The sequence below is a fragment of the Pan troglodytes genome, chromosome 18, assembly GCF_028858775.2.
Source record: "Pan troglodytes isolate AG18354 chromosome 18, NHGRI_mPanTro3-v2.0_pri, whole genome shotgun sequence".
NCBI classification, from domain to species: Eukaryota; Metazoa; Chordata; class Mammalia; order Primates; family Hominidae; genus Pan; species Pan troglodytes.
The window spans coordinates 17435857-17459512 of record NC_072416.2 but is presented as its reverse complement, the minus strand read 5'-3'; the positions used below and the strand labels follow the sequence as shown (position 1 = coordinate 17459512).

General features: G+C 46.5%; 1 protein-coding gene across 40 annotated transcripts in view; it reads left to right on the top strand.

The window, feature by feature from the left end:
- PDXDC1 (pyridoxal dependent decarboxylase domain containing 1) overlaps positions 1–23656 on the top strand; it is a 66591-nt gene that overhangs the window by 39629 nt on the left and 3306 nt on the right. For 22 of the 40 annotated variants that reach the window (XR_010152288.1, XR_008539930.2, XR_008539932.2 and 19 more), the window contains 15 exons: positions 1937–2021; positions 2927–2975; positions 3128–3229; positions 4660–4785; positions 8497–8547; positions 12431–12494; positions 14669–14757; positions 15742–15847; positions 17513–17684; positions 18658–18776; positions 19077–19198; positions 20085–20177; positions 20256–20352; positions 21250–21354; positions 21817–22049. Coding sequence is in view for 31 of the 40 variants with exons in the window: in XM_063796719.1 (XP_063652789.1) it covers positions 1937–2021; positions 2927–2975; positions 3128–3229; positions 4660–4785; positions 8497–8547; positions 12431–12494; positions 14669–14757; positions 15742–15847; positions 17513–17684; positions 18658–18776; positions 19077–19198; positions 20085–20177; positions 20256–20352; positions 21250–21354; positions 21817–22049 (1613 nt within the window). In the remaining 9 variants the exon portion in view is untranslated. Of the gene's footprint in view, positions 1–1936; positions 2022–2926; positions 2976–3127; positions 3230–4659; positions 4786–8496; positions 8548–12430; positions 12495–14668; positions 14758–15741; positions 15848–17512; positions 17685–18657; positions 18777–19076; positions 19199–20084; positions 20178–20255; positions 20353–21249; positions 21355–21751; positions 23501–23656 lie in introns of those variants that run through there. The other 18 variants (XM_063796727.1, XM_063796718.1, XM_063796721.1 and 15 more) reach the window with 4 other exon arrangements.

The window sequence follows — 23656 nt, the reverse complement described above, 5'->3', positions numbered from 1 at the left end:
TGTCTCAAAAAAAAAAAAAAAAAGACAAAATAGAAAAACCACATAAATATTCACTTTATTGCCAACAGGAAAACCATCACTTCCTGCCTTATTGTTTAAAAACACAAATTCACCCATATTCAATCACATGATAAACTGGAGGGGCTGCAGTTTGCATGTGACTGAGTGACTTGCCAGTGTGATTATGTTGCAGATGTCAGCAGACACATGTCAAGGGTTAGTCACCAGACGTTGCCAAGAAATATGAAAAGAGAATCTGCATGCGATCCAGGCACTAACACAGCAGTACGCTTTTATTTTGCTGGAAGAGCCTGTGGCACAGCCCATGCATTGACATTTGATCTTGTTTCAGCTAAACTAAATGTGTCTGTTAAGATTTTTTTTTTTTTTTAATTTGAGGTAGATTTAGGTATGAGGGGAAAAAGTTTTCAGCCCTTTTCCTGGCATAGACCTTACAAAAGAACTACTTTCTTTAGCTGTGTTTGTTGAGGCCATTGGTGAGTGTTTGAAATCTTCTTAGTTGGCTTACTGCTAACTGGAAATTTAGGACGGTTGGGGGAATGCCTGACTCAACGTTTTAACTAAGCTCTCTCTGAAAAGGGATCTCCCCAGCAAAATCTGTAGTGCAGTCAATTACCAAGGGAGCGGCTGAAAGTGCTTAATATGCTTAATTAAGCTGGCTTCAGAATGCATGTTCTGTACAAGGAACCTGGGTGGAAACAAAACAAATTCATCTATATGTTTTGTTTGTTTGTTTTTTGAGCTGGAGTCTCGCTTTGTTGCCCAGGCTGGAGTGCAGTGGCATGATCTCGGCTCACTATAAGCTCTGCCTCCCAGGTTCACGCCATTCTCCCGCCTCAGCCCCACGAGTACCTGGGACTATAGGCGCCCACCACTACACCCGGCTAATTTTGTTTTTGTATTTTTAGTAGAGACGGGATTTCACCGTGTTAGCCAGGATGGTCTCAATCTCCTGACCTTGTGATCCACCCGCCTGGGCCTCCCAGAGTGCTGGGATTACAGATGTGAGCCACTGTGCCCAGCCCACCTATATGATTTTTATAAAGGGCATATGTAAATCAAAATAATCCAGGAAGTGACAATAAAATAAAAAGGTGGAAAAGTTTATCTTGGACCAATGCTGACAAAATGAAAGTACCATAGCCATATTAATGTGGGATAAAATAGACTTCATATTGATGAAAGATGTAATCTCCTAAAAGAAATAACAGTTATACCTGCTGGGCACGGTGGCTCATGCTTATAATCCCAGCACTTTGGAAGGCCGAGGCAGGTGGATCACGAGGTCAGGAGTTCGAGACCAGCCTGGCCAACGTAGTGAAACCCCATCTCTACTAAAAATACAAAAAAATTAGCCGGGCGTGGTGGCCGGTGCCTGTAATCCCACCTACTTGGGAGGCTGAGGCAAGGAGAATTGCTTGAACCTGGGAGGTGGAGGTTGCAGAGTTGAGATCATGCCACTGCACTCTAGCCTGGGCGACAGTGTGAGACTCCGTCTCAAAAAAAAAAAAAAAAAACAGTTATGAATGCTTGTGAACATAACTTTAAAATATATACAGGAAAGCTAAAGGAAAAGTCTGATGTAACACAAGTATATATTGACAAACCACAATCTTGGTGGGAGATTTGAATATATTTCTCATGAGTCAGCAGATCAAGTAGATAGAAAATAAGTATATAAAAGAATTCAATGACACAATTAGATACATGTAATAGAGATTACATACTCTTCAAAGCTTGTAATAAGTCAACTCACAAACACTGATTTTAAGTCCTTCCAGAAAGAAAATTTCAATAAAATAGGGATATAATAAGTCACTTCCCTCCTAGGGCGATAATGTGTATAAAAGTGTTTAAGGTATAAAGCCTTAGAAAACATTTGTTCCTTTTAATGCCCTGATGTGTTTTATCCTAGGAACGGCAGCAGTAGGACACACAGACAAGATTGGGAGATTGAAAGAACTCTGTGAGCAGTATGGCATATGGCTTCATGTGGAGGGGTAAGCTGGCGGTGAGGCTGGTGGCTCCATTCGGGCCTGCACAGAGTCCTTATGAGGACTGGACATCCAGGCTCTCACTTCGGTGACATTTATCACGAAGGGCTCTTTGGGTCACAGATCACAAAATAACCCAAATTGGCTTAAGCCCAAAGAGATCTTACTGGCTCACATAACTACAAAGAGCAGTGTTATGACTGCCTCAGGCACGACATCAACCAGGATCCAGTGTGTTACTCCCACCTCTGCTCCCCCAGTCACAGGCACTGGGCTTGGTTTCCTCTATCTGTGGACAGATCTTCCTGTTACAGTGCAAAGTAGCTGCAGAAACTCCAGCCTTCTTTCCAGCTTCGTGGTCAGCTGGAAGTCCTAACAGAAGTCTCGTATTGAACCAGCCACTGTGGCCAGGGAGAAGTAATGCTCTGATAGTTCAGGTTCTTTGCTTTCCTCTGGAGCAGATAGTGGTGTCTCCTCCCCATAAAGCTCATGTTCTGCTGGAAGAAATGGAGATGGCGCCCCGGAAGGCTATTGTAGGGCCATTAAGAGAAGCAGGGGGAACGGACGTGGGCAGCCAGAGTAGCCCATATCCACCACATCATACAGGGAGGTTTCTTTTTGATCCCTAAGTAAAGAATGATAACTGGAAAATAAGATCCATGAAAGAGAATAATACTCCCATTATATTAAATGAGCGGGGATAGTTCCTGAGACACATTTTTATTAAAGTGCATTTTCAGGATTTTCCTTCATATGTATAAAGCACATCTTCTGTTGCTGTTATGAAAGCTAATAACATTAAAAATATACTTAAGTGTCAACTTGCAACAGCACAGCCTTTATTTTTTTAAGTACATGGTGAGTAAGCAACATTAAATAATTAGTTCTTGGACTGGTGTTTTTTCTTCCAGTGTGAATCTGGCAACATTGGCTCTGGGTTATGTCTCCTCATCAGTGCTGGTATGTTGTTGATTTACTGAATATTGGTGTTTTTAAGAATGAATTTAAAATCACTCAATCCCTCATGGCTCTTCACAGTTTTTATGAATGGAGGTGGGTGTTAGGTTTGTGTATTCTGATAATCTAACAAAGAGTTGTTCTTGTTTTGGTAGGCTGCAGCTAAATGTGATAGCATGACGATGACTCCTGGCCCATGGCTGGGTTTGCCAGCTGTTCCTGCGGTGACACTGTATAAACACGATGACCCTGCCTTGGTAAGTTTCCACTCACTGGGGAGGGAGTGGGTGTGGCTAATACACATTATTGGCTTTGGGGGCAAAATCCAGAAAAATACAGGAAAAAGTGAAAAATACCCATAATTTCACTTCTATTTCATTTTTTTAAAGAGAAACTTGTAAGGTGAGACTTTTTTTAATGACATTTTATGATTGTATAATATTCTGTCACAATTTAATTATTCTCCATTTATGAACTTATAGGATGTTTTCAGAGTTTTGTTACTGAAATAATGAAGCAGTGAACGTCTTTCTGTGTTTCTAATTATTTCCTTAGAATAGGTTCCCAGATGTGGAATGACTGAGTGGGGGAGTTTTAAGCCTCCTGATCCACATTGCCCAATAGGTTGTAACTTTTTTTTTTTTTTTTTTTTGATATGGAGTCTCGCTCTGTCACCCAGGCTGGAGTGCAATGGTGAGATGATCTTGGCTCACTGCAACCTCCACCTCCTGGATTCAAGTGATTCTCTTGCCTCAGCCTCCCAAGTGGCTGGGATTACAGGCATGCGCCACCATGCCTGGCTTATTTTGTATTTTTAGTAGAGGCAGTGTTTCACCACCTTGGTCATGTTGAACTCGCGATCTCAGGTGATCTGCCTGCCTCAGCCTCCCAAAGTGCTGGGATTACAGGCATGAGCCATCGCACCTGGCCACATTTTTTTTTTTTTTTTAATCGTAGTTGTGGGCCAGGCGTGGTGGCTCATGCCTGTAATCCCAGCACTTTGGAGGGTTGAGGCAGGCAGATCGCTTGAGCCTAGGAGTTTGAGACCAGCCTGGGCAACATGGTGAAACCTCATCTCTATAAAACAACAACAACAACAACAAAGAATTAGCTGGGCATGGTGGTGTGAGCCTGTAGTCCCAGCTACTCATGAGGCTAATGTGGGAGGGCTGATTGAGCCCTGGAGATCAAGGCTGCAGTGAGCTATGATCACACCACTGCACTGCAGCCTGGGCGACAGAATGAAAACGAAACCTGTCACAAATAATAATAATAATAATGTGGTTCTTGATAATATAGGTCAGCGTGCAAAATAAGGTTTAAGTGATTTCTGCTAAAACACTGCTGTCTTGCTCAGCTAATAATGGCCAGGTGTTTGAGGATGCTCAGAGCTACCTTCGAAGTGGGGAGTCTCCTAGGTTCTGGGATGTGACCCATCTGGGTTTTCCACTGGCTTTTCCTGGCTTTGCCACTCCTGAGCTGTGAACCCTTGGACAAACCGAGGTCTCTGAGTGAAGTTACCTAGAATACTTAGCTCACAGAGTTGTTGGAAGATCACATGGATAATGCAAGCCTAGTGACTAGTATGGCATCTAGCCCACACTAAGTGGGTAGCAAATGGTAGCTGGTTAGTTCTATTATGAGATTGCAATGGCTTTGATTAATAAACCTCTTTTGGCTTTTTTAGACTTTAGTTGCTGGTCTTACATCAAATAAGCCCACAGACAAACTCCGTGCCCTGCCTCTGTGGTTATCTTTACAATACTTGGGACTCGATGGGTTTGTGGAGAGGATCAAGCATGCCTGTCAACTGGTGAGTAGAAGCCTGACATTTAAATGAAAGACTCCTTGGCCACAGCAGAGACAGAAAAACATCTCATTTCTGTACCTTCCATCCAGAGTGGTGTTGTCTGGATTGACTGTCTCGTGAGCCAGAGACTAATCGCCCTGCATGTAAATATTTCTTGTTCAAAGTTCTGGGAGAAAGTGCTGGGTTGTCTGTCCCAGCATTTGTGTGCAGATGAAATCAGATGAAAAGGAACACCACTGTCAGCATGGGATCAGAAAAGAAGTCACAGATGACTTCCAAGGAGTGGAGAAGGGTGCAAAAGGTGGAGGGGTGGGGAGCGAGTGTTCCCCTTGATTGACTGACTACGGTGAGGGAATAGGAAGGTTACAGGGTGGTTATGGAGGGCATGGATATTTTAAAAACCAGCTGGCTTGGGTTTCCAAATTGCAGGGCTCTTGGGGACAATTCTAATTCTCTCTCCATTTTAGGTGTGTTTTAATTGTGAAAAATATATAATTATGCTATATTTCAGTGTTTTAGAGCATTCAGGCTTCTATAACAAAATACCTTAGAGTGGGTAATTTATAAACAACAGACATTTATTGCTTACAGTTCTGGACGTGAGAAGTCTCAGATCGAGGTGCCAGGAGATTCCATGTCTGGTGAGGGCCCGTTCCTCATAGGTAGTGCCTTGCATGTGGCCTCACATGGCAGAAGGGGTGAGCACAGTCCCTTGAGCCTCTTTCAGAAGGTCACTAATCCTGTTTGTGAGGGTTCCATCCTCATGCCCTAATGACCTCCCAAAGGCCTCAACTCATTTGGGATTAGGTTTCCACATAGGAATTTTGTGGGGACATAAATATTCAGATCATAGCATTTAGAAAGCAAAAAAAACAGGCTTGGCACGGTGGCTCACGCCTGTAATTCCAGCACTTTGGGAGGCTGAAGCGGGTGGATCACAAGGTCATGAGATCAAGACCATCCTGGCTAACACGGTGAAACCCCGTCTCTACTAAAAATACAAAAAATTAGCTGGGCGTGGTGGCGGGCGCCTGTAGTCCCAGCTGCTCAGGAGGCTGAGGCCGGAGAATGGTGTGAACCCAGGAGGCAGAGCTTGCAGTGAGCCGAGATCGCGCCACTGCACTCCAGCCTGGGTGACAGAGCGAGGCTCCGTCTCAAAAAAAAAAAAAAAAAAGCCAAAAAACAGGGTCATGTTTACTCAGGGTTAGAGCTGAGCCCTCCCTAAGCTCAGAAGTGCGTCACCTCCATTTTCTTACCTGTGAAATATAAATTATATGACAAGGATTGCCAGGATGGCTCGAGGAACGAATACAGGTAGAGCTCTTGCAGTAGTGTCTGTTCATATAGTAAGTTATGCACGTGGGTTGAAATCTTTGTTTTAAATATATTCTTGGGGAGTTAGCACTTCCTCAAGTATCATTTCTATATTTAAGAAACATAGGTGGCCGGGTGCAGTGGCTCACGCCTGTAATCCCAGCACCTTGGGAGGCCGAGGTGGGCAGATCATGAGGTCATCCTGGCTAACACGGTGAAACCCTGTCTCTAATAAAAATACAAAAATTAGCCAGGCATGGTGGCGGGTGCCTGTAGTCCCAGCTACTTGGGAGGCTGAGGCAGGAGAATGGCGTGAACCCAGAAGGCGGAGCTTGCAGTGAGCCGAGATTGCGCCACTGCACTCCAGCCAGGGCGAAACTCAGTCTTTTAAAAAAAGAAAGAAAAATAGGCCGGGCGTGGTGGCTCATGCCTGTAATCCCAGCACTTTGGGAGGCTGAGGCAGGCGGATCACCCGAGGTCAGGAGTTTGAGACCAGCCTGGCCAACATGGTGAGACTCCGTCTCTACTAAATATACAAAAATTAGCCAGGTATGGTGGCAGGCGCCTGTAGTCCCAGCTACTCAGGAGGCTGAGGCAGGGAGAATTGCTTGAACTTGGGAGGCGGAGGTTGCAGTAAGCCAAGATCGTGCCACTGCACTCCAGCCTGGGTGACACCATCTAAAAACACACACACACACACGAGAAAAGTATTTGCATAGTGCTCTAGCAGTAGTCCCTTCGTTCATCATATGTTAGGATAGTTCAACAGTTTTAAGTATGCTCTGGGCTGGGTGCAGTGGCTCATGCCTATAATCCCAGCACTTTGGGAGGCCAAGGCAGGTGGATCACTTAAACCCCAGAGTTCAACACCAGCCTGGGCAATGTGGTGAAACCCTGCCTCTACAAAAAATACAAAAATTAGCCAGGTGTAGTGGCACACACCTGTGATCCCAGCTACACAGGAGGCTGAGGTGGGAAGATCACTTGAGCCCAGGAGGTCAAGGTTGCCGTGAGCCCAAATAGCACTACTGCACTACTCCACTCCAGCCTGGGCGACAGAGTAGGACCCTGTGTCAAAAAAAAAAAAAAAAAAAAAAAAAAAAAAGATTGATGCTCATTATGTTTACAAAAGCACTGCATTTTTTGAAAAGTGTCTCACTGTGCTATTAGCTCACTTCTTGAGATGTGGTTCTTAGGAAAGAGAAGCCTTAGTAACTTAGTTTAGAGACGGCTTGGGCACTTGGGAGATTTTTTCAATTTCCCATGGCTATGGAGTGCGGGAGAATGATGCCATTAACTACCAGACCCTTGAGGTCAGCACAGCTCTGGCATCTTCCTGCAGGCAGAACCGTATACTCCTGAGGATTTGAATGCTGTCCTGCTGCTGACTCACAGGCTAATAAATGCATGTGTTAAACTGCATGGACATTTAGCAGACATGGTGATCTGTATATAGCCATGCCTTATAGTCCACAGTGGAGCATACATTTCCTGAGAGCGTAAATCAGCATTCGCCTCCTCATCCTCCTCTTCCTTCTCTTCTCTCTTCTTTCTCGTCTTCAGTAGTTATTGAGCATTCACCTCAGTGTCAGGCACCATGAAGTACTTTCATGCATCATCTCATTTGATCCCTGCAACTTCACTAGAATGTCAGTTCCACTGATGACAGTGTATTCAGAATTAATTTTCTTTAAGAAAACAAAAAGGAATTTCTTGAGGGGCTTTCTACTGTCCAGTACTCAGTGAATATCTGTTGAATTAATATACTCCAATCCCATGAGTTAGATATGATTAGTGATGAGGGACCTGGGATTGAGACATTAGTCTAATGACACTACATTCTAGACCCTGTTTCTAAGCACTTCCTGTATTGCATATCAACTCATTTAATCCTCACAGCAATGTGAGATACATACTATCCTCCCCATTTTATAATTGAGGGAACTGAAGCATAGACAGGTTACATAGCTGGTGACTGGCAGATGAAGTGACTTATCCGTGGTCCTGCAGGTGATGAGTGGCAGCACTGTGCTCTTATCACCAGCTCTTGAGCGTGCTGCATCCTCTCATTTGTCGTTGGTCTCCCCTAGTGTTCAGTACTGTGCCTTGCATGTGTTTATACTCAGTAGCTTTTGAATGACAGACTTACATTGCAAATACAACAGATTTCCGTGTCTTATTAGAAACTGCTTTTCTTGAATTACTACATGTAACTTGAAAGATTGGTGAATATTTACAGATGTTGAAATACAAAAACAGGTGGCTGAACTTAGAAACCACCAAGTGGCAGGTGACTTTGCCTGACATCCGTGTTCACAGACCTCCACAGCCCCTGGTGAAAACCACTTCTTCATGTCCCATGTCCATCTAATTACATGTGTTATTTTTTGTCATTTGCAGAGTCAACGGTTGCAGGAAAGTTTGAAGAAAGTGAATTACATCAAAATCTTGGTATAGTATATAATTTCATCTGTTTTCAAAATATAACTTTTTTTGAACCTCAGCAACTTAGAATGATTTTAGAACTTTAGAATGATTTTCTCCACATTTCAGTGGAATTGTGGCAGCTCCAGTAAAAAAAAAAACAAAAAAAGACACAAAAAACAAAAACAAAAAAAACCTGCCTATATTTATACAGTGAGTCTGAAGCGAAGAAATTTGAACCATACAATGTTTAATTCCTATGGTGCTTTTCATGTACTTCATTTATTGTGTTAAAGTTCAGAATTGCACAAAGATAAACACCATCGACTTCAGCTGCCCAAGGCCTTGGGCACACTCCTCTTCCCAAAATGAAAACTCACTTTGTGCCTCAGAATGCTTTGGGCTTCTCTTTCTGCAACCTTCTGCCATCAGTTTTCATTTGCATGAAGTGGGAGAAAGAGAAAAGCAAATGGCCCTGCTCTTGTCTTCTGATATCTTCCTGAAGTGAATCCAACAGATTGTTCCCTAGGCATAACTAGACAAGGAAATAAGGACTTAGGAGAGAATGAGGATCAGTTCAGGTTTGAAAGTTTTTGTGTTTTGCTTCATGGTATTTTAGAACTTCAGGAAATATATGTCAAATTCTGATTTAAATAGGTTCATTGAGTGTTTCTTTGACAATTCTGCAAGGTATGCTTAAGTTTAAAACTAACATTTGAGTGTATTTGGGGTTCAAGTCAGTAGGTTTATTTTTCTTTTAGAACATGGTTTGGTTTAAATACAAAAAGTAGCCGCGCATGGTGGCACACGCCTGTAGTCCCAGCTACTGGGGAGGCTGAAGTGAAAGAATTGCTTGAACCCGGGAGGCGGAGGTTGCAGTGAGCCGAGATTGCGCCTCTGCACTCCAGCCTGGGTGACAGAGACCCTGTCTCAAGGAAGAAAAAAAAAATACATGGTTTGGTTGAAGGGGGTGTGGCTACTCTGCCTTCTGAGTGGGAGTCTGGAGCCAGTTGACCCGAGTTCTAGCTCAGTGGGGGTTCTATCCTTGGACGAGGAAGTGGACCACTGGAGAAGCAGAAGGGATGAATCTAAGTTCAGAGGCCTGGGCTCTGCTCTGAGCAGTGCCACAGGGTGGCCCTGTGACATTGAGTCATTTTCTTTCCAAGCCTGACTGTCAAATGAAAGTATGCTGGTTGGTCTCCTTTGATTGCAAACAGAGAAGCAAATTATGGCCTAGATTGAGCAAGCTGTTAAGAATCCAGGCAGTGCTGGGCCCATCTGCTTTCCTGCCCCTGCCATGTTGAGCGCACTTGGCTTTTCCTCAGTCATCGCTGCTACCTTATTCTCAAATTGGGGGACCCAGTGGTGCTAGTTAATCACCAGTTGTTTTGGAGCATCTCTGTAGGCCACACTGGCCCAGGCAGAAAGCCTGCTCTGTCCCTTCTTCCAATGGCTGTTTTTTCAGTAGAGGATACAATAATTGGCTAATACCATGAGGCATTATGGCCTGTGAGTCCTCATCATCACCATCACCATCCCAGCTGCTGCTTGTGAAATTCATGTGTGGTACTAAGTACCTTACATGAATTATTTCATTTAACCCTCCCAACAGTCTCCTTTGTACGTGCTGTTCTCTCTGCCTGGAAACACTGTTTCCCACCCCCCACCCCCAATTCTTCTGTTTATTTTTTTTTGAGACAGAGTCTCACTATGTAGCCCAGACTGGAGTGCAGTGGTGCGATCTTGGCTCACTCTAACCTCCGCCTCCTGGGTCCCTGTTCAAGCAGTTCTCCTGCCTCAGCCTCCCGAGTAGCTGGGGTTACAGGCACATGCCACCATGTCCAGCTAATTTCTGTATTTTTAGTAGAGATGGGGTTTCACCATGTTGGCCAGGCTGGTCTTGAACTCTTGACCTTGTGATCCGCCCGCCTCAGCCTCCCAAAGTGCTGGGATTACAGGCGTGAGCCAAAGCGCCCAGCCTCCCCAGTCCCAATTCTTCTCATGACTGGTTTCTTATCTTTCAGATCTTAATTCAAATCTCACCTCTTCAGAAAGGCCTTTCCTGGCCACCCTAAGATCATCTCCCACCGTCAGACATCACTCCATCCCCCTGGGTCGTCTTCATCACTCTTACTAGTATCTGAAATCAAATCTGTTTGTTTTTTCCTATAGAAGGTTTGTAAAGGCCTTATACAGACTCACCACTGTGCCTCACCTGGGCATTAACACCCAAGACCCTAGCCCTGAAAGCCCAGTGCCAGGCCCCAGACATGCTCCCATCCCCTGCCACTCAGCTTACAGTCATCTTTCTGTTTCCTCTTCTTTGTGGATTCACCTTTTTTTTGGGTGTGAGCCCAGCCATGGTTTAACCTTTTTTTGGTTCTTGGTTATATTTAATCCAGTATTTCAGATATTCAGAATTGACAACTTCAGTGTTCACTCAGTCTATCACGTTACTAGAACCAGAAGTGTCTCTAACCCTGTATACTATTTCTTACACACTTTGACATTTGAGACCACTGAGTTCAAAGAAAGAAAAGATGATCATAATATTCATAGCAGTCTTGGCACTCACCTCATTCTGCCATCTCCTAGCTGAGGATGGGAGAATGGGCGGATTATTTTGTTGCCTTTTTGTTCCTCCTTGCTTATTGGGCGTGCTCCCCTATTTAAATATTAAGCACCGCCCCCCTGCCGCCCGCCGCCGTACCTTTAAAAGTATCACTTTTATTTGTCTCTGTGAAAGTTAAAGATGATAGATGTGAAGGCACTTAGCACAGGACTGGCCCCCTAAATAATTGGCAGATTTGAATTCACATCCTGCTTGGTATGAATACTGTCCACACGGTCCTTTGAAAAGTTAGTAGAAAAGATCTTGGGCCACTGCTTCTTGTCTTTCCAAGTTAGCATTTCCTGTTGCGGCCCTACCAGTGAGTCATCACACTCAGAGCCTTGGAACATAAGTTTTATTACTAGAGCTATGGTACTGGGATTGTTGGATGCTTAGAGATCTTCCCCCCCAGGGCCACCCACACGCCCCTACAGTACCACAGAGCCTGCCAAGGACATGGATGCTTACGGTACCCTGACCCCATGGCTTGACCAAGTCAGGGTATACTGTTTGATGCAAAACAGGAACTCGCTGTTGGATTATCATAATACATAACGCAGTGGATGTTTTTAACTGTTAGGAAACCCACTAATGAAGTTAGTCGTCTTCGGCCTGTCTTTAATAATAATTAAATATATTAGAAAATACACAGATCCAGTTCTCAGCTGTGCTTGTCTACATCACTAGCAGGACTTGCATCTTGTTCCGAAAGTTTTGCAAAGGGGAGGAAAGTACTTGTTGCCCCCTCTTTTTTTCAATGAGTATGAAAAATTCTAGTTGGCCAGGCACGGTGTCTCACGTCTGTAATCCCAACACTTGGAAAGCCAAAGTAGGAGGATTAATTGAGGCCAAGAGTTCAAGGCCAGCCTGGACAACATAGCAAGACCCCATCTCTAAAAAAAAGTTTAAGTTTCAATAAATCCTGCATAATTTCTGGGATTCTTGAAAGCATGGGCTCTCTCCGCACTGAGTCTAGTTTCACTGCTTCTTACTGGTTTTAATCTTTAATGTTAGACCTATGTTTATCCCTTATTAAAATTTCCCCCTGCTTTAATTTCAGTGTACCAGTGTCAAACATCTTATAATTCACAGTGTACTCTCAAGGCTGGCTCATAGTTATTTTTTAAAATTTTACTAAACATTTGATTTTTCTCTAGCAACTGAAATTAACCTCTGAACTTTTTAGTGTGTTTATTTACAAATAGAGCATCTCTAAGCGAGTTTTTGAACTCAGCATTTCATTTTGAAGGTGTCTGGAGTTTAATGTTACTTGGTGATATGAGACTTCCATTCTTCCAGGTGGAAGATGAGCTCAGCTCCCCAGTGGTGGTGTTCAGATTTTTCCAGGAATTACCAGGCTCAGGTCAGTGAATTTTAAAAGAGGGTTATTTTCATATCTGTGTTAAAGGCTTTGAATTTGATACCATTTCAAGTTAAATAGTTCAAAATATTTTTATTGCTGACAATCTTCAGTCAGCATTTCAGAAAAATGTAATAATTTTCATGAAAACTACAGTCCGAAACGCCTTAGCAATTTGCTGATAGGTTGCGGTGATTAAACCAGGGGTTCCCAAATGCCAGTCCCTGGACCAGTGCTGGAATGGCTAAGAAAGAGTTGCTTGAACATAAAGATTTGTGGGTCTTACTTCCCACGTATTTTGAGTCAGTAGGTTGTGCCCAGGAATCTGTATCTTAAAGAATGACCCAAGTGCCGCCAGTCTAGTCCAGGGCACCACTCTTTTTTTTACCTGGATGGCCATTGTCCCCTCTCAACTGACCTCTGACTTTCATACATTCTACACAGCCCATTCCAGACCATTCTTCACCTGGCAGAGTGAGGGTTATAAGTGGAAGTCACATGGTGTTGGAACCGGAAAGGTTCCCTTGTCCCCCTCGCAGGGCATGTGATGGGGGTGTGGCTCGCTTCTTCAGTGCCCCGCTGCTGCTCAGACCTCTAGGAGAGCATACAGACGGGCAGGCTGTGGGGCTCCGACCCCATGGCAGCATCTAGGGGTGAATGTTTTACAGCTCCTAAGGCTCCAGTGGGCATGTGTTACAGTGTGCTCTTTTAATTTAGCCGTCTGTAGGCAGCTTGTTTTAGCTCACTTAGACCCCCTTCCTTATCACAAGGACAGAGGGATTAATGTATCCCAGGTTCTTGTCTTGGTGTACTGGAAGAATGGGATCACATGTGGGCTTGGAGAATGAGTGCAAGGTTTTATTGAATGAAAGTAGCTCTCCGCTGATGGGGGAGCCAGAAGGGAGACAGATTTCCCTTGGAGTTGGGCCGCTCAGCGGCCCTGGCCAAACTCCGCCTCGTCCCCGTGGTTGATGGCCTGCTGGCTTGCCAGTGCCTGTCGGGGTGCTCTTCTGCCGGCCTGCTCTCCATGACCAGCCGCTTGTGTCGTTTTCCACCAATGTGTTCCTCTTGCCATCCAGCCACTTCCGTCTGCCCACTAGGGTCTCTGGTTTTTATAGGCCCAGGATGGTTGTGTGGTGGGCCAGCGTGGTCTTGGGAAATGCAACATTTGGGGGAAGGCAGGAGTGCTTGTCCTCACCTAGGTCCGTGGGGGTAGAGTCCTAGCCAGGGAACCGCCTTTCTCTCCCCAGCACTTCCCTTCCCCGCTTCTGTGTCATTTAAAGGGATCACGCTCTTCCCTTCCCAGCACTCCCGTATCAGTGTCACTTCCCCGCCCAGAGCCCCTGGGTATCTTACCATTTCGGTCGAACAAAGGCCAGGCTCTCCCATGCCCCATGAGGCCTGCGTACTCTGCCCCGAATTCGCCTCTGCCTTCCCCTCTTCCACTCTCCCTCTTGTTCGTTGTGACTCAGTCAGACCAGTCTTCTCCGCGCTCCAGAACACTCTGCCCTTTCCTACCGCAAGGGCTTAACACTCGGCGTTCCCTCTGTCTTACACACATTTCTCTCTTCTGGTGCCAGCTCCTCCTCACCATTTCAGTCTCCACTAAGTATCCACATCCTCAGCCTTCCCTGCCTATCCTGCCTGAGGGGACTCCATCATTTTCTATCAGAGCCCCCAGCTTCACTTGTGACACTAACAACCACATGGAGTGATTTTCTTTCTTTATGGTCTGTTTCCTCAACTAAAATGTAAGCTCCAAGATGACAGAAACCTTACCTGCCTTCTGTCCCAAGTGTCGGGCTCTGTGCCTGGCACGGGTTGGCACCCACTGTGAGGCCTAGTTGGATGATCATGGCACTCACAGACCTGGCACGGTGCTTGGTAAACTAGTTAGTAACTTAAAACAATTGCTGTTTCCCCTTGAAATCCCTTGAAAGCAAACCTTTTCAAAAATGAAATTAATAATTCTGTCTTATGTGAATGTATTCAAGTGTTACATAGATCATGAGGAAAAAGAAATGTAGCCCTTCTGTCAGATAATACATGAGAATTCAGTAATACGAGTCAGTGCCCTGGGGCTAATATTGGGATGGGAATGATGTGGGGTTTGGAGGGTGTTTTTTTTGGTCAGCCGTGTTTCTGGGAGTGACTCCCTTTCTGTGTTTTGGTGTCAGATCCGGTGTTTAAAGCCGTCCCAGTGCCCAACATGACACCTTCAGCAGTCGGCCGGGAGAGGCACTCGTGTGACGCGCTGAATCGCTGGGTGAGAATGGCAGTCGCCCGCCTTTCCTTTCAGGGCCCCGTCCGTCACCATCCGACCTGCTGGTGAGGGTGACGCGTGCTCGTGTATGGGAACTGAGGCCCACAGGAGGAGCCGCCCTGCCAGTGCTGGGCCTGCTCTGGAGTTCTGTTCCCCGTTGCGTTACCACCTCACGAGCTGGGTCACCTCTGGCAAGTCCTTCTGGCATTGCTCCCTCACTTTCCTTGCTGCTGTATAAGGCTGTGAGACAACAGGCAAAAGGTGGGCTGCAGGGCAGCTGCGGTGGGTTCTGTTGAGCCTGGGCAGCACAGCCGGGAGCCCCAGGCAGAGTCTGCCGAGCATCTGCAGCTGGCAGTGTGGAGCCAGGCCTGCACTTTGATAGCGTTTTGGGCACTGAATAGCAGCTCTAGGATTTGAGTCTGAAGGGTCTTGTGAACAGTGTGGGATGGCGGCAGCAGCAGTTCTAGCCAATGCTGGACATGCCCAGCCTAGCAGGGTTGGCGGATAAGTCCTGGTACATCCATGCTGGGGCTCAGCACAGCTGTGAGAGACCACAGAGCTGAGTGTCTCAAGCAGAAAGGAACTGGTCATAAACGAAATGAATCAATGCAGGTTACTAAGCAGTGTCAAGTAGCATGTTTTATGACAACAACTACAACTCCCTGCCCGCCACTAGGAGAAAAGACGCTGGGGGCAGACCACATGTCAGCAGTGGGTGTCGCTTAGTAATGTATTGTGGGTCATTGTTATTTTCTTCTTTTTGTTTACTTGTATTTCCTAAATTTTTCTACAATGAACTTGTATTAATAAGAAAAAACCATAAAATTTACTGTTTTTAAAAAGCTGCTCTAAGTAATCAGACAGTCAAAAGAGCAGGAACCAGCCCTCCAGGAGGCTCTTTGGTCTGGGGCCGAGGGGATGAGGGTGGGTCCTGAAGACGTCTGAGTCCCTTGTTACAGGAGGGTGTTCATTGTGTCCTCCTCACAGCTGGGAGAACAGCTGAAGCAGCTGGTGCCTGCAGGCGGCCTCACAGTCATGGATCTGGAAGCTGAGGGCACGTGTTTGCGGTTCAGCCCTTTGATGACCGCAGCAGGTAACCAGGCTTGGTGGACATCCCTTGCTTTTGTTCTGGGGCTGCTGGGTAGATTAGCTTGCCCTTATGATACTCCATTCTCCTAGAGTTATTAGCAGCTCTTTTTGGAGGGGCATTTTCTTTTCTTTTGGGCTAAATTTAGGTGGATTAGCATTCCCATGTAACTTACCAGAATCAGAATGAGAATTCAGAAGTCACCTGAATTGGCCGGGCATGGTGGCTCACACCTGTAATCCCAACACCTTGGGAGGCCAAGGCAGGCAGATCATCTGAGGTCAGGAGTTCGAGACCAGCCTGGCCAACATAGTGAAATCCCGCCCCTACTAAAAATAAAAAAATTAGCCGGGCATGGTGGTACACACCTGCAGTCCCAGCTACTTGGGAGGCTGAGGCAGGAGAATCACTTGAACCCGGGAGGCCGAGGTTGCAGTGAGTTGAGATTACACCACTGCATTCCAGCCTGGGGGACAGAGGAGACTCCATCTCAAAAAAAAAAAAAAAAAAAAAAGTCATCACCTGAATTCCTTTTTTTTTGTTGTTGAGACAGTCGGGTCTTGCTCTGTCACCCAGGCTGGAGTGCAGTGGTGCGATCATGGCTCACTGCAGCCTTGACCTCCTGGGCTCAAGTGATCTTCCCACTTCAGCCCCCGAGGAGTTGGGACCACAGGCATGAGCCACCACACTGGACTAATTTTTGCATTTTTTGTAGAAATGGGGTTTTGCCACGTTGGCCAGGCTGGAATTCCTATATTTTGATGTCTTGTGACTCTCGGTTTTCCACTACAAGGGTTCTCACTCCCCACTGCACATTAGAGTTATCCGGGAGCTTTACACACAACCAGTGGCCGCCCACCCCCAGAGATTCTAGAATGGAGCCTGGGGATCTGTGTTTTGGTTTTTATTTTTTTTTAGAAACAGGGTCTCATTTGTCACCCAGGCTGGAATGCAGTGTCTTCACCATAGCTCATTGCAACCTCGACCTCCTGGGCTCAAGCAATCCCCTGCCTCAGCCTCCCAAGGAGCTGGGACTACAGGCGAGCACCACCACATCTATTTTTTTTTTTTTTTCATAGAGACGTGGTCTCACTCTGTCACCCAGGCTGCTCTTGAACTCCTGGCCTTAAGTGATCCTCCTAGCTCAGATTCCCAAAGCACTGGCCACTATAAGGATTGCCTGGCCACAGCTCTAGAGACTTAGTCTCTAAAACTGCAAAAGTAAGCCAGTGAGCCCTGAGGCCCGGCGCTGTCACCATCTCCCTGTCCTTCCTGTGTGGGGACAGCAGCCCACCACAGTACTTCCCTTTCTCTCAGTCATAGGAATGTACAGAATCTGTGGTTGCCTTTTTGTGCTGAACCTATGGTGTGATGTCTCCAGCCTGCCTGAAGTAGGCTTGCTGTGGGAAGAGTGATTTCTAACACTGGAGTATGTCATTGTGGGCCACATCTGTGAGAGAAACACTCCACACCTGCTACAGCCAGCTGTGTCCGTTTCTAACCCTAATTCTTCCATATCTGGGTTGAGGCCCTTTTTTTTTTAAATCTCCATGGCTCCTGGTAACTGGAGTGCCTCGAGCTTTTGACCTTCCCAGTAGTGGAAGAGGGAGCCCTGCCCTCTTGTCATTGGCCATCTCGTGAGCATTTCTCTGACATTGTGAACATCTTCAGTTTTAGGAACTCGGGGAGAGGATGTGGATCAGCTCGTAGCCTGCATAGAAAGCAAACTGCCAGTGCTGTGCTGTACGCTCCAGTTGCGTGAAGAGTTCAAGCAGGAAGTGGAAGCAACAGCAGGTCTCCTATATGTTGATGACCCTAACTGGCCTGGAATAGGGGTTGTCAGGTAAAGTCTTGGCCTGCCACTTGATGTTGGAGACTTTTCTGTATAAAGAACACGGGTGGGTCATTTTCTGAACCACCTTAGAAATCCAAGATGAATGTGTAGTCACAATATGCTTAACGAAAATGCAACTCGGTTTTCTGGGCATTTACAAAAGCACAGTGCAAGCAGGCAATTTGGCCAGCATGGCGCTCAGGGAGGGGAGTTGCTGAATGTTCTGTCTGTAGGTGCCGACTCTCAGCTACCTAGGGAGAAGATGCCAACAGGTATATATCACTCACTGAGAATGGTTACTATCCAGGGCATATAGAAAATTGCAAATCAGTAAGAAAAAGAACCCAGCTCTCGGGGAGAGAACTGGGTGCAGTCCTATGGCTGCTTTCTCGCCTTCAGAGGTGAGGCAAACCTCTTTTTGTATTGCCCATGAGACTTCCAGACCTTGTATGGAACTAAAGACTTAGGCTTTCGGCTGGGCACGGTGGCTCATGCCTGTAATCCCAGCACTTTGGGAGGCCAACAGGAGCATAGATGACTTGAGGCCAGGAGCTTGAGTCCAGCCTGGACAACATGGCGAAACCCTATCTCTAGAAAAAATACAAAAATTAGCCAGAGGTGGTGCTGCACACCTGTAGTCCCAGCTACTCGGGAAGCTTAGATGGAAGGATCAACTGAGCCCAGGAGGTGGAGGTTGCAGTGAGCCAAGATCATGCCACTGCACTCCAGCCTGGGCCACCAAGTGAGACCCTGCTTTAAAAAAAAAAAAAAAAAAAAAAAGAGGCTTTCCTGTGACTTTGTTTACTCCTGGCAAACTTCCAGAAAGTTTGTGGTCTGGAGACACTCGCAGTAGCTCTTTTGCCCATTGGTTCCACTGCATTGTCTTGCTAATATTTAGAGGTTTCTACTCCACCTCTAATCCTGTATCAGAAGAGACATTTGATCTTTTAAGCTGAAATGCTGTGGTTTGATGTTGTTTTAGGTATGAACATGCTAATGATGATAAGAGCAGTTTGAAATCAGATCCCGAAGGGGAAAAAATCCATGCTGGACTCCTGAAAAAGTTAAATGAACTGGAATCTGACCTAACCTTTAAAATAGGTAATTACTTACTTCTTATAAGTCAACTGTGAGGTTTGGAAGGACACTTGCTAACTGGCTTTAAAGAAGATGGCTTATCTCTTAGAGGGTTAGCGTCTCTCTGGCTGAGTTCCAGGCAAAGGTGCGGTTCTGAGACCTCCCTCCCCTTCTGCAGCCTTGCCAGGCCTTTCTCTCCGCCCTTAGAATCTCCATGGAGGAGACCCCTTTGTGTGTGGTCAGGACACTGAACAGGAGAGTAGGTCCACGTCTCACCGATGACAGAGGACTTAGAAACTCAAGTTTGTCTTATTTCCTTTGCAGGCCCTGAGTATAAGAGCATGAAGAGCTGCCTTTATGTCGGCATGGCGAGCGACGATGTCGATGCTGCTGAGCTCGTGGAGACCATTGTGGCCACAGCCCGGGAGATAGAGGAGAACTCGAGGGTCCGTAGCACCCATCAGTGTTCATTCCTCTTCTGAGTTTTGTCCCACCAAACAGCAGGGGCCACGAGGAAAGGAGCTGCCCTTGGGATGTCTGTTCGTTGTCTCTCAAAGTCTGTCAATGTTTCCTGTAAGCTGGGCCTTGTGCCAGGTGTCAGGGATGCCAAGTAGGTTTGACACAGCCCATGCCCCAGTGATCTCACAAGCTCAGGGGGAAAGATCCACATAGCCACGCTGTGTAGTAACCCTGCCTTAGAGAAGAGGGCGGGTAGCTGGACACACAGGCAGACACATTCACCCCTGCCACCAAGGTCAGGGAGGACTTCTGCTCTGGAGCTGTGTCCTGAGGGTGAATGAAATGGGCTGTTTTATGTGTGGTTCCCCCTACACCCCTTCCCTATAGCACTTCCCACCAGGAATAGACCTACTGCTGTGGGTCCCTTAGCATGGAGGACCAGGATACAAGGCTGATAAGGTATCCTCCAAACAGATGATTACTTCCCTAAAAATCACTCAAAAGGAAAGAAGAGGGACCAAGGTAAGACTGCTCTAAAAGGAGAGAGACACGTGCCATTGGACATGCGGCCGAGAAGCCAGCTTCATTCCTTTCTGGGTGGACTCCTTAAGGTTTCTTTCCAGCCTGACTTTATGACTTCTCTGTTTTCAAGAATACGTAGCAAATGAGGCTGGTCACCAAGGTGTGTCTGCCTAGGCCTCTATGAGCATGTTATCCGCTTGTCTTTGAGTTTCTGTTCTTTTTACGCCGGCTTTTCAATGCAGGATTTCATTGACCTGCTTTTGAAAAATTCCCTCAGTGCTGTGTTACTAGCTCTTCTGGGCCCCAGGTGAGAAGCTTAAACAAGTAATGTCTTTCTTGGTCTTGCCACAGCTTCTGGAAAACATGACAGAAGTGGTTCGGAAAGGCATTCAGGAAGCTCAAGTGGAGCTGCAGAAGGCAAGTGAAGAACGGCTTCTGGAAGAGGTGAGGCCCCCGATGGGCAGCAGGCTGGGGGAGCCGCCGTGAGGCCAGGTGGCCCTGAACTCTGGTCCTGTCTTGCAGGGGGTGTTGCGGCAGATCCCTGTAGTGGGCTCCGTGCTGAATTGGTTTTCTCCGGTCCAGGCTTTACAGAAGGGAAGAACTTTTAACTTGACAGCAGGTAGGATGGCATAGCCTCTTCCCGGGTCTTGCTGACCTTGGGAGGTTTCGCCAAATGCCCTTGGGTCCCAACACTCTTCCCACTGAGAAGCCCGCCCTGGTTCCCATTCTTCATCACTGGGTGTGGGCCGGACATCTGAGGAGACAAGTTCTGGTGTGCCCTGTCCTCCTCCCCACCGCACCCTGGCAGCTGAAACAGCAAGGAAGCAGCTACCCACTCTCCACAGCTGTCGCCACCGCAAGGCCATGAGGACGCGCCCACTCAGCCGTGCAGACTCTCAGGGTGCTGTGTCTTGGGCATTTTGGTTCAGGGTTAATACTACTTGTCTTCATGTGTGTTCTGCCCCAGCAGAGGACAGCTTTTGCAAGTGGCAATGCAGAGACTGAAGCATGGAGTGCTGGCACGGTTTATTTTGAACCAGGCAGCCAGCAAGCGTTTCAGCCGCTGGAATGTGGGGAGGGTGTTAACAGTCCGTGATTCCTTTCCTGTTCTACCAAGGAAATAATTTCCTACACTCGAGCCCCTTCCTTCATTCTTTCCCAGGAAACGATGACTCCATTGTCATGAAAGCAAAAGATAATCTGATTTCTAATCTGCCAAGCCTTAGCCTTCAGCAAAAAGGCACCCACTTCTTGTGGCTACAGTACGTTTCCCTGTTGGGCCTGGCTCCCTGGGTGCGCTTATGCCATACTGCTGGCAGATGCTGGCGGTACTGGCCCTGTGAGGTGGCTTTCTCTAGCTCACGGCACATTCATAAGTGTCCTTCTCTCCACCAGTCTGTGGCAGGCTCAGTGGCTGGAAGGAGGTTATTGGGGAGCAAGGCTGTGTGAGGGCAGGTGGTGTCTTCAAGGGCAACCTGTGCCTGTAGCTTCTACCCAGCCCTCTCCTCTCCCGCAGGCTCTCTGGAGTCCACAGAACCCATATATGTCTACAAAGCACAAGGTGCAGGAGTCACGCTGCCTCCAACGCCCTCGGGCAGTCGCACCAAGCAGAGACTTCCAGGTAAGTGACGCCTCCACACCGAGTTCAGGTAACAGGTTTCCCCTGTTGGCTGTTACTTGCGTTTGTTTTCTGGGTTCTTGAACTCCAGAGGTCTATTTCTCTTAAGACCAACTACTACCATCTCTTTAACCATCTTGGTAGCCGTGGGATTCAGCCTTGAAGAAATCCCACGGTAGTGCGCTAAGGGGAAGTTGGGGTCTTGAAAGATGACATTGTCACTGTGGTGTTTACCCTCCTGGGCGTTTCCTAATGAAGATGACCTTAGAGTTCCCCGGCCTGGGGAGCATGTTGGTGTCACGCTAGCAGCTCTCGGTTTTCTCATCTCCTAAAACACCTCAGAGCCAGTAAAGGTTTCTGCTGAAGCTGTGTTGTGAAATAAAGCAATTATCTGTTGCAGAGACAGCCTGTGTTGCAGAAGTATCCTCACTGAGTTTCAGCGCAGTCTGTCTGCCCTTTCTGTAGGCCAGAAGCCTTTTAAAAGGTCCCTGCGAGGTTCAGATGCTTTGAGTGAGACCAGCTCAGTCAGTCACATTGAAGACTTAGAAAAGGTGGAGCGCCTGTCTGGTGGGCTGGAGCAGATCACCCTCGAGGCCAGCAGCACTGAGGGACACCCAGGGGCTCCCAGCCCTCAGCACACCGACCAGACCGAGGCCTTCCAGAAAGGGGTCCCACACCCAGAAGATGACCACCCACAGGTAGAAGGACCAGAGAGCTTAAGATAAGACTCATTGTGTGGTTTGAGACTGTACTGAGTATTGTTTCAGGGAAGATGAAGTTCTATTGGAAATGTGAACTGTGCCACATACTAATATAAATTACTGTTGTTTGTGCTTCACTGGGATTTTGGCACAAATATGTGCCTGAAAGGTAGGCTTTCTAGGAGGGGAGTCAGCTTGTCTAACTTCATGTACATGTAGAACCACCAGAAACTGTTTGTTTGCTGTCCTACTACCACTTTTCCCTAAGTTACCATAAACACATTTTATTCACAAAAAAACACTTCGAATTTCAAGTGTCTACCAGTAGCACCCTTGCTCTTTCTAAACATAAGCCTAAGTATATGAGGTTGCCTGTGGCAACTTTTTGGTAAAACAGCTTTTCATTAGCACTCTCCAGGTTCTCTGCAACACTTCACAGAGGCAAGACTGGCTGTATCCTTTGCTGTCGGTCTTTAGTACGATCAAGTTGCAATATACAATGGGACTGCTAGACTTGAAGGAGAGCAGTGATTGTGGGATTGTAAATAAGAGCATCAGAAGCCCTCCCCAGCTACTGCTCTTCGTGGAGACTTAGTAAGGACTGTGTCTACTTGAGCTGTGGCAAGGCTGCTGTCTGGGACTGTCCTCTGCCACAAGGCCGTTTCTCCCATTATATACTGTTTGTAAAGAGAAATTGTAAAGTCTCCTCCTGACCATATATTTTTAAATACTGGCAAAGCTTTTAAAATTGGCACACAAGTACAGACTGTGCTCATTTCTGTTTAGTATTTGAAAACCCGATAGATGCTACCCTTAAGAGCTTGCTCTTCCGTGTGCTACATAGCACCCACCTGGTTAAAATCTGAAAACAGTACCCCTTTGACCTGTCTCCCACTGAAGCTTCTACTGCCCTGGCAGCTCACCTGGGCCCAACTCAGAAACAGGAGCCAGCAGAGCACTCTCTCACGCTGATCCAGCCAGGCGCCCTGCTTAAGTCAGTAGAAGCTCGCTGGCACTGCCCGTTCCTACTTTTCCGAAGTACTGCGTCACTTTGTCGTAAGTAACGGCCCCTGTGCCTTCTTAGTCCAGCAGTCAAGCTTTTGGGAGACCTGAAAATGGGGAAATTCACACTGGGTTTCTGGACTGTAGTATTGGAAGCCTTAGTTATATCATATTAAGCCTATAATTATACTCTGATTTGATGGGATTTTTGACATTTACACTTATCAAAATGCAGGGGGTTTTTTTTGGTGCAGATGATTAAACAGTCTTCCCTATTTGGTGCAATGAAGTAGAGCAGATAAAATGGGGGAGGGGTAAATTATCACCTTTAACAAAATTACATGTTTTTATATATATTTGGAATTGTTAAATTGGTTTTGCTGAAACATTTCACCCTTGAGATATTATTTGAATGTTGGTTTCAATAAAGGTTCTTGAAATTGTTACCAGTGAATTCAGTTTATAAATCTTATTACAAAAGACTTGACTTACCCACGTACCTGAAATAGCTGCCGATAGACCAGTGAGAGGTAGGTTCTCCTCTGCCCCTTATTACTGACCAAAAAAAAAACTGGACATCATCATCAATTTTTTAGTAAACC